At 41.5% G+C, this 16092-nt stretch overlaps 1 protein-coding gene across 4 annotated transcripts in view; it reads left to right on the top strand.

The window, feature by feature from the left end:
* LOC121740234 (glutamate receptor ionotropic, kainate 2-like) overlaps positions 1–15105 on the top strand; it is a 68191-nt gene extending 53086 nt beyond the window's left edge. Inside the window, exons 4-20 of one of the 4 annotated variants that reach the window (XM_042132871.1) lie at positions 4802–4933; positions 7075–7206; positions 8104–8267; positions 8740–8793; positions 8924–9085; positions 9339–9482; positions 10054–10266; positions 10561–10764; positions 10989–11093; positions 11324–11460; positions 11730–11853; positions 12128–12325; positions 12686–12886; positions 13320–13503; positions 13635–13762; positions 14555–14662; positions 15043–15105. In XM_042132871.1, coding sequence (XP_041988805.1) covers positions 4802–4933; positions 7075–7206; positions 8104–8267; positions 8740–8793; positions 8924–9085; positions 9339–9482; positions 10054–10266; positions 10561–10764; positions 10989–11093; positions 11324–11460; positions 11730–11853; positions 12128–12325; positions 12686–12886; positions 13320–13503; positions 13635–13762; positions 14555–14662; positions 15043–15090 — 2438 coding nt within the window. In that variant the 3' untranslated portion in view covers positions 15091–15105. Of the gene's footprint in view, positions 1–4801; positions 4934–5775; positions 5851–5929; positions 5984–6037; positions 6117–7074; positions 7207–8103; positions 8268–8739; positions 8794–8923; positions 9086–9338; positions 9483–10053; positions 10267–10560; positions 10765–10988; positions 11094–11323; positions 11461–11729; positions 11854–12127; positions 12326–12685; positions 12887–13319; positions 13504–13634; positions 13763–14554; positions 14663–15042 lie in introns of those variants that run through there. The other 3 variants (XM_042132872.1, XM_042132874.1, XM_042132873.1) reach the window with 3 other exon arrangements.
* Positions 15106–16092: the final 987 nt, after the last annotated feature.

The following is a 16092-nucleotide window of genomic DNA, read 5'->3' as shown; positions in this document are numbered from 1 at the left end:
CGCAGCATCAGAAGAGCTACAGGTACGTTGCCGGCCTTTTAAGAGGGAATTGGATAATAGGGGAGGGTAGGGAAGGGAGTAGGGTAGGGGATTGGGCCTTCGGGAAACTCACTCACTCGGCGAAACACAAGCGCTGTTTTACGCCGGTTTTCTGTGAGAACGTGGTATTTCTCCAGTCGAGCCGGCCCATTCGTGGCGAAACATGGCTCTCCCACGTTTATCTTTTTCTTAGTCTATACAGTGATCCTTTATACAGAAGCGTAGCGTGCCTTAGCGGGGCCCCATATATTATTATGTTAGGACCTTAGAAAAGGTTACCTTATTTACTTTTCTCATTCTTTGGGAATTAAAAAAATGGAAAGTTTCTATTAATTCTTGCTAACGCACGTTTGGCACTTGTGGCCCGGGGACCCGATATAATAGGGATGATGACAAGGTCAAAGATTAGCGAATTTTTTTAATAAAATAAAAAAAATCACGGTGCAAAATAAGTGTTCCCAAAATTACAGCTCGATAGCATTTTTTTTTTTTTTTGTTATGCGCCTTCAAAGTTAGATAATAAAGTAATTTTTTTTTTCAATTAAATTTCTTTAAATTGTATACCAATCGATAACTTATGCAATTAAAAACAATTTTTGTTATGAAACCACTTTCATAAACGCAATATTTAATATATTATCTATCGAACAAAGTTCTCTCCCGATGCGTACAAACTACGAAAGATGACGTCAGTCTTTCGTAGCACTTTGTATGGAGCGTTTCGGGCAGCTCTATTTTATGAGATGTTTGAATTTTTAAGCTATCAGAGTCATACTTTCAGCGATGTTTCTATTTTTTAGGGTCTTTCAATTACCAATAAGAAAAAAATAGTCATCAAGCCTATTGAGGCATATACGGCGGTAGCTACTCCCGTGCCTTTACAAGTCAGCAGAATTCCAAAAGTTACCGCGACAAAAGACCCTTACCGGCACCCTAGACGAGCAATTTTATTGTCAATATAACGCTTAAATGTTATTGAACAGTTTATTTGACAATTTTGAAGGTGCGCGATGTCGAATATCAAACCTAGTCGGTCAATAATATTACGCAATACGTGATATTGACAATAAAGTTGCTCGTCTAGGCGGCCATAGCGGTACATAACTTCGCCATTATTCCATCGTGACCCAACGTGGAACGCCGCTTGAGCGGTCACCGCCAACATCACCGACAAAATTTCGGGACGTCACCGACAAAAATTCAATTAAAATGTCACTTTATGACCTAGGCTATAGGTTTCATTTTCTACCGAAATTAGTATAGCGAACCATGCCATCATTGCTTTGTAGTGGCCAGGGCTCGGAACTGGTATTTTTTAACCAGGTTAAAATGCTCTTTATGCTAAATGACATTTCGCTTGCGAAGAATAATGTCAAATCTCATACATTTTGATAGCGAATTTCGTCATCGTTTTTAACGAAAGGGACTTTGGCTACAGCCCCAGGTCTCTACCAGGGCGTAGAGCAAAAAGGAACCTACAGCCTAGGTCATAAAGTGGCTTTTTATTAATAGCATATTTTTCGGTGACGTTCCGGCGACGGCACCGGTGGACAAACGGCCAGGTATTTATTTTAAATGAAATGTCAGACAAATAAAAATTTATCATCCCCATTGGATCCCAGGGGAGCTCCAAAGTACTGTGAGCGGCGAGAGGCCAACGCTGTTGATTTATTTGACACCCAACATTAATAACTTCTGAAATATTTTCTTGCAATATATAGCTTTATAATACAGGTTAGGGAATTGCTCAAAACTAAGCTTCTACAGGGCACTTAGTCAAGTTGCGTTAGTTAATTTTGATCGCGGAATTGATATCAAAAATGTATGGAATTGACATAAAGGGTGCCACCCGTACTTTATTATAAAGTATTGTACGTTATTTCAGGCAATTGTACTTTGTACTTTACGAAACTTCCGAATACAAGTTGACTAAACACCCACTCCCCAAAGGCATCATATTGAATATCAACATTCGAAAAGTGATATTCAGGTAGCTACGGAATAGTGGAGTATTCTCTAGAATATCTCAATCCCACCAAAACATTAAATGTAAAAAGGAGCCAAACAATATATATATATATATATATATATATATATATATATATATATATATATATATATATATATATATATATATATATATATATATATATATATATATATATATATATATATATATATATATATATATATATATATATATATATATATATATATATATATATATATATATACAGTGTGTACCAAAAATAAGTGATAATATTTTAGGGTGTGTACGTGTTCCTTGTAGAAAGTTTACTGTGAAAGTGGCAGCTCTGAAAGACGAAAAAATTTTTTCACTTTTGTATGGGCAAGGGCCCGAGCGTCACGAGTTTCCCCATACAAAAGTGAAAAAAAATTTTGGTCTTTCAGCGCTGCTACTTTCACAGTGAACTCTCTACAAGGAACACGTACACACCCTAAAGTATTATCACTTGTTTTTGTTACACCCTGTATATATACTAAGGGCCCGAGCGTCACGAGTTTCCCCATACAAAAGTGAAAAAAAATGTTTGTCTTTCAGCGCTGCTACTTTTACAGTGAACTCTCTACAAGGAACACGTACACACCCTATACTTTAGGGTGTGTACGTGTTCCTACATTACATTACATTACATACAAAAATAAGTGATAATACTTATCACTTATTTTTGTTACACACTGTATATATATATATATATATATATATATCCATCCGCTAAGAAAGGATTTTGATAAATTCCAACCCCAAGGGGTTCAAATAGGGGATGAAAGTTTGTATATAATAATACTTCTTAACGCGGGCGAAGCCGCGGGCAAAAGTTCGTGCAATATATCTATCGTAAAAAGTTTTCAGATCACATTCAAGCCAAGCCTTCAACTTATTTTGTAATTTTAATCAACATTCAGTGAATTTATCAATAGTTTTCTTTATTTTATAATTATTATAGTGGCTCGGCAATGAGCACAAGAAAAACAAATATAAAACTTCATATTTGGGGTAGTTCATACTTACACAAACGGCAAGCGTAAAGTGTTTTTAGTATGTAACGACGTATGTAGACGATGGTACCCAATAAATCCAATCAGTTGCTGATTATATTTCTCTAGTGCTCATTACCAAGCCACTATAATAATTATAAAATAAAGAAAACTATTGATAAATTCACTGAATGTTGATTTAAATTACAAAATAAGTTGAAAGCTTGGCTTGAATGTGATCTGAAAACTTTTTACGATAGATATATTGCATGGCCATGCAATATTTTGCTTGGCTCCTTTTTACATTTAATGTTTTGGTGGGATTTCATTTCTTTTTTTAAGGTTTCTTTTCTTTTCAGGTCACGTTAAAACTTTTCTGTACTTAGCTTAGCACCCATTCTCTATCTCTATTCTAGGTCGTAAAATTATCGCAATAGCTAGATATTTTAATTTTTTACAAATTATGTACTTTTGTTGTCGCTATAAGAGCTAATAGTCCAACTAAAATAAAATAAATGATTAATCGTGGCCTCATACAACAAACACGTTTTTTTGCCCTTTTTTGCTCTATATCCATAATGGTAAAAGTAAGGTTTTTGACAATTTCAGAAAATACTTAATTGTATTTCAACTTTAATAATAAGTAATAAAAAGTACATAAACTTGTGATTTATGGGGGGCTTCCATACAAATTTACGGTACGGAACCCTATGTACGCCAGTCCGACTCGCACTTGGCCAGTTTCATAATTTTTCCTTTCATTGTGGATAACGACCTACCTTGTTGCCAAATTTCAAGGTTCTAAGTCTGCTAGAAGTACCTTAGAATTTTGATGATCTGTCAGTCAGTGAGTGACAAAATGTAGTAACTTTGATCATCCGTAAGTATTAAACTATTTATCGAAATGTTATGCAATTTGGAGGTTAACCTAGTTTTAATACTTGCTCCTAGCTTTAGCACCTTAATTCGCACCGAAATTCTAAATCCCTAGCTTTGTTAACATTGAAGATAAAGGGGATGTGAAAAAACCGCGAACCGCTTCGAGAAAAGTATGCTACGGCCGTGCCTTTGCTAAAAAGCTTGACTGGAGCACTGCCGTGCTCCCAGATGACAGGTGAAACGTCAGTTTTGATCGGATAGAGGCATTTCCTGCGGTCTAGTCGAGCTTGGCTCATGTCTCGTCAGTTCCGTTCCTACGGTTGTTTTGAGTATATCACTGTCTTCTGATAGACAGTTGCAAACAAAAGATACATACAGCCGAACGTATAACCTCGTCTTTTTTGGAAGTCGTTAAAAATGGGAGCATATACGATTATACGCCCCCATGACAATGCCATCCAAATACCTACCACAAAATCTTTGTTCGTTAAATTTATGACTTTAGACTACTTAGAACCCGTCGCACAAACAATGGTCGCCGTCAGTCTCGAGTTGTAATAATTTGCTATTATTTATTGAACAAATGCACTTATACATGTAAAAAGTACTCAGTAGCCGATTCTCAGACCTACTGAATATGCATATAAAATTTGGTAAAAATCAGTAAAGCCGTTTCGGAGGAGTACGGTGACATTGTGACACGAGAATTTTATATATAAGAAGATTATAGCATCTGCTTTATACCGCTGTCTACATACCGACGCAGGAGTTCCAGTGGTTTGAATGTATGGTGAGCCAAAGCTCGTTAAAAATAATACTCTGCCGTGTTTAAAAAATATATTTCAAATAAGTGGATATTTATAACGATGACGTTATATTCTAGCGTGCACGCAGATCAAGTCGGGCGCGATCGCCATCTTCAACAGCGCGGGCCCGCTGCTGGACGTGACGCTGGCGGCGATGTGCCGCTCGCTGCACGCGCCGCACTTCACTGTCGCACCGTACTTCATCGACGGTGAGTGTACGACTGACTCGGCTAGCGATCGCCGTCTTCGATAGCGCGGGCCCGCTGCTAGACGTGACGCTGGCGGCGATGTGCCGCTCGCTGCACGTGCCGCACTTCACTGTCGCACCGTACTTAATCGACGATGAGTGTACGACTGACATGGCTAGCGATCGCCGTCTTCGATAGCGCGGGCCCGCTGCTGGACGTGACGCTGGCGGCGATGTGCCGCTCGCTGCACGCACCGCACTTCACCGTCGCACCGTACTTCATCGACGGTGAGTGTACGACTGACTCGGCTAGCGATCGCCGTCTTCGATAGCGCGGGCCCGCTGCTGGACGTGAAGCTGGCGGCGATGTGCCGCTCGCTGCACGCGTCGCACTTCACCGTCGCACCGTACTTCATCGACGGTGAATGTACGACTGACTCGGCTAGCGATCGCCGTCTTCGATAGCGCGGGCCCGCTGCTGGACGTGACGCTGGCGGCGATGTGCCGCTCGCTGCACGCACCGCACTTTACTGTCGCACCGTACTTCATCGACGGTGAGTGTACGACTGACTCGGCTAGCGATCGCCGTCTTCGATAGCGCGGGCCCGCTGCTGGACGTGACGCTGGCGGCTGCACGCGCCGCACTTTACCGTCGCACCGTACTTCATCGACGGTGAGTGTACGACTGACTCGGCTAGCGATCGCCATCTTCGATAGCGCGGGCCCGCTGCTGGACGTGACGCTGGCGGCGATGTGCCGCTCGCTGCACGCGCCGCACTTTACCGTCGCACCGTACTTCATCGACGGTGAGTGTACGACTGACTCGGCTAGCGATCGCCATCTTCGATAGCGCGGGCCCGCTGCTGGACGTGACGCTGGCGGCGATGTGCCGCTCGCTGCACGCGCCGCACTTCACCGTCGCACCGTACTTCATCGACGGTGAGTGTACGACTGACTCGGCTAGCGATCGCCATCTTCGACAGCGCGGGCCCGCTGCTGGACGTAACGCTGGCGGCGATGTGCTGCTCGCTGCACGCGCCGCACTTCACCGTCACACCGTACTTCATCGACGGTAAGTGTACGACTGACTCGGCTAGCGATCGCCATCTTCGACAGCGCGGGCCCGCTGCTGGACGTGACGCTGGCGGCGATGTGCCGCTTGCTGCACGCGCCGCACTTCACTGTCGCACCGTACTTCATCGACGGTGAGTGTACGACTGACATGGCTAGCGATCGCCGTCTTCGACAGCGCGGGCCCGCTGCTGCACGCGCCGCACTTCACTATCGCACCGTACTTTGATGAAGTACGTTCGTTGAGTATACGACTGACTTACGTGACGCTGGCGGCGATGTGCCGCTCGCTTGTTGGTGATTGCAGCCGCCAATGGATACAGAAAAATGAATCTGCTTCTATAATGTAAATTGTAATAATGACGACGAGGAGCACTTGTGGCAGCAAATGGCAAAGAGGAAATAAGATTATCGTCTTGGATAATAATCATTTTTTCTCCTCAAAAATTCTTAGTAATTGGCCATTACTTGCATCAGGGTAAAATAGTAAGAACGCGAAATAAACAGCTAGAAAACTCCGACGAACTCATAATATGCGCAAGAATATAGCGTGGTATATCTTAATTCCTTCGTAAATTCAATATTGTGCTACGTAACGAACGACGTTATAAGAATTTTAACAGCCGTATGTGGGTGTGCCAACATTTTCTCAAATCATAACACAAAAGCGTAGAGACAATAGGTTAGTTAAGTTACTTTTAAGATTGTCAAGATTTTGTTTGTAGATAGCATGGCGTGCCTTTTTATTCCGTACTTGGCTCGTGTCTACAAAAGAGCTTTGGAGTGTCTTTCGAAATATAGCACTAAGATAATTCTTAGAACCTGAAGGGGTTTGGAGGGGTTTCTTAGACATCTGACGCCGTTTTTACAAAGCGTTACCTTTCTTTGATTAGCAAATGTAAATTGTGACGGGATCTTTTAGAATCAGATATAGTAGTATCTCACTGACAATGCTTATGATAAATTTATGAAGGTGAAATGCAAATGCGACAAGCATATTAGGTTATGAGGCGTCCAAAAAATAAACATACAATTAACATCCTCCTTCCGGCGCAGTCGAATGCAAATAATGTTTTATTCAATAAATTTCAGCTGTGAACTCTTCAGACACGTTCACGGTAAACCTGTACCCGGCCAGGGACGTCCTCGACCGAGCCTTCGCCGACCTCACAGCCTACCTCAACTGGACTAAGATGGGAATTATTTACGAGGACTATGGTGCTGGTAAGATCTTGAATATTTTCATATTTTACTTGCCACTTATCTAGCGTTTAGGAAAACCCAAACTGTTTGTGACAAAATGCCATGCCGTATTTTCCGTCAATAATAAGATAATATATTATATATGATTTTAACTGCGGATTACCTTTTAACTAAACAGGCGCAGAAAGGCCTAAGCATGTATTACTAGCTGTTTTATATAGATTCATTTTATAAATTGGATTAATAGAGGAGATGAGAAACTTGATAGGATTATCGTGACGTCATGATTTGTGACGTCATACGTAATTTTGGTATTTAGCGATGAAGACATAAATACATTATCTAATAAGGAAGGATCGATCAATGTAACTGATATCCCTGTTCCTTCCATGTTCTTCCATATTATTATCACTACTTTTTTTTCTTTACAAACTAATATTATATTATATTCTATTATAATATATATTAACTAAATGTATCGCCCAAAGTTTGACTGGTAGATAATGCCATGAGGCAACCACCCTTGTACCTATATGTGCATAAAGTTGTTTTAAATAAATACATGATAATTTATAGACGATGGATCTTACATTCATGAGCAACTATCTATGGCCCACTAAGGGTCAATTCAGACCGCAACGTGACGCGTAGATGCATTTCTAACTTAGTATGGATTTGACAGATTCGCAAGACGTCTCACGCTGACGACATATGTCAAATCCATACAAATTTAGGTCGCGTCGCGTCGCGCCTCGCCTCGTCACGTTGCGGTCTGAATTGACCCTAAAATGTAAAGAGTAGACAAATATTTATCACAAAAACTAATAATATTTATTATGAAGGCGATAATTACAAAGACGATAAAACTAATAACAATTATGATGAAGGTGATGATAATGATGACGTTGATGATTTCAGGTGAACTGAACATAGTGAAGCTGGGTAGCGACGGCCGCAACATGTACGCGGTGCGTTGCGCGTCCCACGAGTACCGACGAGCACTCTCACAACTGAAGGCGCAGAGGATCACGCATATCATAGTTGATACTGATCCTAAGCACTTACGAATACTAGCTAGAGCTGTGAGTATACAACTAAGAATTTGTAATGTACAAATATTGTACTTAATCAATTTACAATTGATTAAGAAAGATAAAGCTACATATTTCAGTCTCTGTGCAACTAGAGGCAGAAAGGGTCACGTATATTATAGTTTATACTGACCTCAAGCACTTACAAATATAACTTTGAGTACACAATATATATTTTAGAAGATATAGAAAAAATGCAATTAATTTTAAAGTTACAAAGCTCTTGCAACTAAAAACGCAGATTACAATGATGGTCATCAAACAGTTGATCCCAAACTTGATGTTCATCAAACAATAACTGATCTTAAAATTGATGTTCAATACCTAGCTAAAATTATGAGTATGCTTAATGCAAGTATTTATTTATGTTGGTTGTAGGCAAAATGAGGATGTCCAAAAAATGTAAAAGGACATACAAATCTAATTGAAAAATATAGTGCTTACACAAAATTCTTACTTTCAGATTCTCCAATTGCAGATGAACAATGAAAACTATCATTATATTTTTACATCTTTTGTAAGTATTAAATAATGCAACCATCTTCCTATTTGTAAAATTAAACCATTTTATTATTATGGAGAAATGGGGATAGTTAAGGTGTAGTTTTAGCAGCTTACACGAATAAAATAAATATTTTGATTTTCAGGATATGGAACTTTTTGATCTAGAAGACTTTTTCTACAACCGCGTCAACATGAGCGGCTGGAGACTGGTAGATAGAGACTCAGATAAAGTTAAAGACTCGCTTCAAGTTATGGAGAAGTTTCATCCTATAGGGGCTTCTATTTTAAGCGGAGGTCATATTAAGGTAAGTAGTATTAATGTATAAAAGTAGATTTATGTTAATGATATTAATAAAGAAACAAATGCTGCTAAATTTGACATGCTGTGTAAAGAGAGTGGGTATCGTCTAAACCCAAAATCTACATCTTCATTGGCTTCTTCTAAGGAGACCTACATCGTAACCGAAAGTGAGTCGTTCGTATCTGAATAATGACTGTATAATGCTTACCTTACCCGTATATAAAAAGCATACCATCATGTAGCATTAAAATCTTCAGACTGAGCCAGCGCTGGTATACGACGCGGTGCAAGTGCTGGCGTTGGCGCTGGGCTCAACGCCCGACATGCGCGCACACAACGTCAGCTGCGACGCCGACGCCAGGATCGCGCACGGACAGACACTCATTGAGAATATCAATAAGGTAAGGAAATGACATTGAGGGTAAAGTAAAGGGGAAAGCGCTAATTTTCAGATGAAATGATTGAAATTAAAGGATCGGTCGTAAATCGGTGTGGAAATTTGGTAATAATTGTTCTTCAAATTATTTGCATTTTAATAGAGAAGCCGGTTGATGATTTTTTTTTATGAAATAAGGGGGCAAGCGAGCAAACGGGTCACCTGATGGAAAGCAACTTCCGTCGCCCATGGACACTCGCAGCATCAGAAGAGCTGTGCGTTGCCGGCCTTTTAAGAGGAAATAGGGTAATAGGGGAGGGTAGGGATGGGAAGGGAAGGGAAGGGAATAGGGGAGGGTAGGGAAGGGAATAGGGTAGGGGATTGGGCCTCCGGTAAACTCACACACTCGACGAAACACAACGCAAGCGCTGTTTCACGCCGGTTATATGTGAGAACGTGGTATTTCTCCGGTCGAGCCGGCCCATACGTGCCGAAGCATGGCTCTCCCGCGTATAAAATGAATGCAGTGTGAAAAACGGTGACACGTAAAAATAAAATTCAACATGGTCTTTATGTAAAGTGTTTGATTTTTTCAGGTTCAAGCACACGGCCTGACTGGTCCCATAGCTTTCAACGAGGGTGTCCGAACCTCGTTCCACCTGCAGCTGATGCGGCTGGAGGGGGGAGAGAACGGTGGTGCTGTTCTGGCGGGCACCTGGACTCCTGACGACGGGCTGGTGGTGACAGACCCAGCTGCGTATAGACGAGATCCCCCACCAAATGTTACCCTCACTGTGGTTACCGTTGAGGTAAGTTTACCGTAGTCATAAGGCATGATCTTTTGAATAGGATTAGATGAAAATTGACATAATATGTTGGAAGTTGGTAAGGAGGCGTTGTTTTTCAAGTGCTACCTTTGTTTTTGGTCGGTTTATGTCAAGTCAATTTTAGTGTTGTGATGATCTGACTGGGTGGCTGAGCTTTGGAACTAAATTACGTATGTTCGCCATTGTCGTATGAATTATTATCTTTGACAGTCATTTCACATACGGTAAGGATTATGACGTGATGTTTTAAGCAAGTAAATTTATTATGAATTTCAGGAGAAACCATACGTGATGGTAAAGGAAGGCTGGAATTTGCAAGGCAATGCTCGTTTCGAGGGTTTCTGTATCGACCTGCTGGCTCGTGTAGCGGCGCGGGCGGGCTTTCACTACCGACTGCGACTGGTGCCTGACAACATGTACGGTGCCAGGGACCCTGATTCGGGGGAATGGAATGGGATTGTGAGAGAGCTGATGGATAGGGTAAGTCACATGACAATTATTTTTTTGTTTCAACAAAAAAATGTCATGTCAGATTTAAATTTAATAACCCACATTATTGACGCATTATGTTTGAATTTTACGATGCTACGGGTGGGCATGTCAGTCTTAACTCTTATAACACCCTCATTTTTTGGGTGTTACTTATGGAAAGATAATAAATATATTTTCTGTCAAAACTATAACGTAAGCATATTATTTTGCAGAAAGCAGACATAGCAGTTGCATCGATGACCATCAACTACGCTAGAGAAGCTGTTATTGATTTCACAAAGCCTTTCATGAATTTGGGAATTGGGATATTGTTTAAGGTAAATTATTTTTGTATTTCATCTATGTTTGGTTAGGACGATGTGAACTGATATCCTGATAGTCTGACAAGAAACATGATTTGGTTGGACATGTAAAAAGTTAATCTCTTGCCTGTCTTGTTGGTCATCCAGTCTCACTAGATTCCGGGAGCACTGAACATATTAAGTTGTTAAAAATAACTCATGATGTGGAAGAAATTAATTTGCTAATGCTTATCTTACTTTTACAGGTTCCATCATCACAACCAACGAGGCTGTTCAGCTTCCTCAACCCGCTGGCGATTGAGATCTGGCTGTACGTGATGGCTGCATACATCCTCGTGTCCTTCACCCTGTTCGTCATGGCGCGTTTCTCTCCTTACGAATGGTAGACTGCTTTATTTTTAAGGTTGTAACTTGTAACTATTACATTCCAAAATTTATTTGAATTCCCAAGACAATAGAAGTATTTCCATCTGTCCCGTAATCTTAAATTAGTCCTGAAATAGCACTGAATAGGTATTTTGATATTTTTATTTATTTAAAAGAGAAAGGGCGAGTTCTAATAGTATGACTCTAAGGTCTTAATGATGAACCACATGTCGTCCGGTCAGATTACTGTTAGTTTCAAAACCATACATATTTTTACTTGTCCAGGTCATCGGGCACCCACGTGTGCGGTCACGAGATGAAGCTGCTGACGAACCAGTTCAACATGTGCAACTCCTTCTGGTTCATCACCGGCACCTTCCTGCGACAGGGCTCGGGGTTGAATCCAAAGGCAATTACGACCATTATAGTATTGTTTAGTTTACAAGAATACTTCTTTGGTTTACTTGTCATTAGGCACTACTTATATTGAAGTAGGTATTACATAAAATTATTTTTAGAGAAAATTTGGTTTCCAAGTATTTGTTAAAAGCTGGGACGATCGGGCTTGTTTCTGACCGCGTGATAGATCAACAAGGAGTACTGTCGCAGTTTCATCCTTTTATCATACAGTAAGGTTGTGGATTAATAGAGTGAAATTATATAGTGTGTCGCTTTTTTTTCAGGCAACCTCAACCAGGATAGTGGGTGGTATCTGGTGGTTCTTCACTCTGATCATCCTGTCGTCGTACACCGCCAACCTGGCCGCCTTTCTCACGGTGGAGCGGACGGTCCTGCCCATACAGAGCGCAGCGGACCTGGCCGCTCAGACCAATGTCCAGTACGGGACGCTCAATGGAGGTTCCACTATGACGTTCTTTAGGGTGAGTTCTTTGGGTAATAGTAGCAGCGTACGACAGTAAGGCTAGCTTTGGCCAGTCTGGGTTATTACTTATGAATATTCTGGTGCCTTTTATTTTTCATATACGAAAAACTAGAAAGATCTATTATTTTAAAGGGTTTTAGGGGCTCTGACAACTGAATACCAAATAGTATATTTACAAGATGGACCTTTTTGGAGTACAATAATTAATATAGGTGCCATGGTCTGGACAATTTTGGAAATGGTTTGGAAAATTTTAATTTCATTTTAATCCTGTTAATTTGCGGGAAATACCTGAAACGTGTGTTGTCCATAATATCATAACGACAATTCAAAGTCTCACTGGTATTATCCTATCCAGGATTCGAACATAGATATCTACCAGAAGATGTGGCAGTACATGTCGACGGCGAGCCCGCCGGCGCTGGTGTCGTCATACGAGGAGGGGGTGAAGCGAGTGCTGGGGGGCAATTACGCGTTCCTTATGGAGTCCACCATGCTAGACCATAGGGTGCAGAGAGACTGTAATCTGACGCAGATAGGAGGACTGCTGGATTCTAAGGTAGGGCTTGGGGTGGACATAGAGGTTTGATGCATGTTTAGATTTCGATAATGCAAGATGCATGACCTAGAATCTAGATAGTATCTAAATGATTCATACTCCTAAAAATCAAATTCGGCAAATAATACTCGAGATGATACCTTGGTTCAAGAGGAACAAAGAGCCTTTGCGTTTTTACTTAAAAAGTATAAAGCTAAAAAAGGATATATACCTAGCTACTGATCTAAGAATCTTTTATTCGGTGTAGTCGATAAAATCTCATCTAGTAGCACTGGCTAATATACAGCTGTTACTTTCAGTCTAGGTCAAATTCCATACATTTTGTTTTGAAAATTCGTTGCAATTAGCACAACTTAGCTCTAAGAGAAGAATTAATAGCTTTTCTGGGCTTATATAAGCAAAACTAATGATTCCTCAATTTTCCCTGTTCCAGGGGTACGGGATAGCGACGTGGAAGGGCAGTCCGTGGCGGGACAAGATCTCGCTGGCCATCCTCGAGCTGCAGGAGAAGGGCGTTATCCAGATCCTGTACGACAAGTGGTGGAAGAACACAGGGGACGTCTGCAACAGGGACGGGAAAGACAGCAAGGCCAATCCGCTGGGTGTTCAGAATATTGGTGAGCATCGATCGGGGTTGAAAGCAAGTAATTTCAGTGTAAAACTTCCCACCATGATAAAGGGTAATCTAGATTAGGTTTTGTAGTACGGCCCCTGATAAAGACGTAAAACATTTCGTCTTTGACTTCAGGTGGTGTGTTCGTAACACTGCTCTGCGGGCTGGTGCTGGCGATAGTGGTGGCTATCCTGGAGTTCTGCTGGAACACCCGGAAGAACGCCTCGCAGGGCAGACAGTCACTCTGCAGCGAGATGGGACAGGTATGATTTAGTGTATTGTTTCGTGTGTTTTTTTTTACCCCCCCCCCCCCCCCCCCCTCTATGTCACACCTGTTCCTGAAGGCAGGTCATTGACGTCACCGCGACCCTTTAGGATCTATTGTGACTCCCTCGCATTAGAGTACCGTCCCCAACCCAATGCTGCTCATAAATTGAACGATGTGGTTGAGGTTGGTGCCACGAATTTCCTCGGTGGATGAGTATTCCTAGCGACCAACTACCAAGGTACCTGTTTCTGCTCTGTAGTAGCGTAGGACAGTCAAGGGGAAGGTGTTTTTTTTTTAATGAAATAAGGGGGCAAACGAGCAAACGGGTCACCTGATGGAAAGCAACTTCCGTCGCCCATGGACACTCGCAGCATCAGAAGAGCTGCATGTGCGTTGCCGGCCTTTTAAGAGGGAATAGGGTAATAAGGGAGGGTAGGGAAGGGAAGGGAATAGGGGAGGGTAGGAAAGGGAATAGGGTAGGGGATTGGGCCTCCGGTAAACTCACTCACTCGGCGAAACACAGCGCAAGCGCTGTTTCACGCCGGTTTTCTGTGAGAACGTGGTATTTATCCGGTCGAGCCGGCCCATTCGTGCCGAAGCATGGCTCTCCCACGTATAAGTGAACCACGTATGAATAAGTGTCTCGTCCTCCTCCTCGCAGAATCTGCAAGTCGTTATGCTACTAACACATGAGGTGTGACATACTTTATGGATGAACCCTAATTATAAAACCTTCGAGAAATCTGTGTGTCTGTTTGTTTTGTGCCTCAAGGTTTTGCTTGTCCAGGAGCTGCGTACGGCGATGCGGGGCGGGTCGTCGCGCACGGTGCTGCGGGCGGGCTGCTCGCGGTGTTCGCCCGCCACGCACGTGCCGCCCGGACCCTCCAGCTACGAGGTAAACGAGCTTAGCACCCGATGGTAAGCGATTACCGTCGCCCAAGGACATGTTATATAAGACTTAGTAAGGACTTGTATGCATGCAAATGATTTTTCACAAAATTTACTGCAGGGAAGCAATCAGTTACACTTCATAGGAACTGTAAATAATGGGAATGCATCTATGTTCATAGAAACACTGTTGCATTTTCATTGGCAGACAAGTGTAAGGAATTATGGATGTAATTTTGTTTTTGGAACTATTCAAATTGATTGTTATGTAAAAATGTATACCTTCTATATAGTATAATACTGAAAATAAACACCCTGCTTTAAAACATCCTTCAAGCTAGGGGGCATGGTAGTGCATCAGCCAAGACCATTCTATAACGTTTCCAGGCGGAGGCATCAAGTACGGTGGAGCTGAAGGAGCTGCGGTGGTCGTAGCGCGGGGCGCGGCGCGGGGCTTCGGCCCCCGCCTCGCCACGCCCCGCGCGCCCCGCCGCGCTTCGCCCTCCCTCGTTGTGTAGTGAGTGTGCATTTAATTACTATGTATATAATATTACACGTTAAGATATGCGTAGACACAAAAAAGTGACCTTAGAGATGTTTTAGACGACAAAGATCCAATTGATACAGATTTCTGAAGGCAGGTGGTACGTGGACAAAAATAAAAATAAAAATTAATGTTCCTAGCACCACGAAGCTACGACAATATCACAACAATTATAATTTTCTCTTTTCTGTTTCACCACTTCCTGAAAATTGCCGGATAGGCTATCCACAACTTATCTGGCAGAGTATAGAGTGTCTGTGAGACAAGATGTAGATAGAATATCCGGCACTTATCTTATAGTAAGTGGTGGAACAGCCTCTTATATTTGTCGTTTGTCATCAGATTCTACAGGTACCATACGGCGCACCATGTTCAAGGAGCCGAAAGAGAAGAAACACGTTCAAATAGTCGCGTAGTATAGAACAGCCAAGAGTAGATTTTGTAAACACTAAACTTTTGTACCGAAATCGATAGATTGCTAGCTCCCATACATCATCAACATAGAAGGTTCAAGAATCGAGAAGCCTTAGAAAACTAGACTGGTTGAAAAAAGTTTTGTCAAAGTAAGTACCATTCAGTGCTATTAGCTAGAAATATTGAAATAAATGTTTACAGTTTTTAGTTGAAAGTGTAGAAAGTTATAATATTTCTGTTTTAAATTGAACAAAAATTAAATTTGTTATCTGGAACATCAATCTGGCTCACGCAGAAGTGGGCCAAAATATACCTAATATTGTTATCATATTTTTTGTTAATTTATTTGGCTTATAAACCCTTAATATTTTATATATTGAGTGTAAGAATGAAGGGAATCATGAATAATTTTTATACAACAGCTGCTTTTTGATATTGAAATATTAATTAGGAAAATACGATCTTGAAGACTAACTTAA

The sequence above is a fragment of the Aricia agestis genome, chromosome 3, assembly GCF_905147365.1.
Source record: "Aricia agestis chromosome 3, ilAriAges1.1, whole genome shotgun sequence".
Lineage (NCBI taxonomy): Eukaryota > Metazoa > Arthropoda > Insecta > Lepidoptera > Lycaenidae > Aricia > Aricia agestis.
This window is presented reverse-complemented; position numbering and strand designations above follow the sequence as displayed.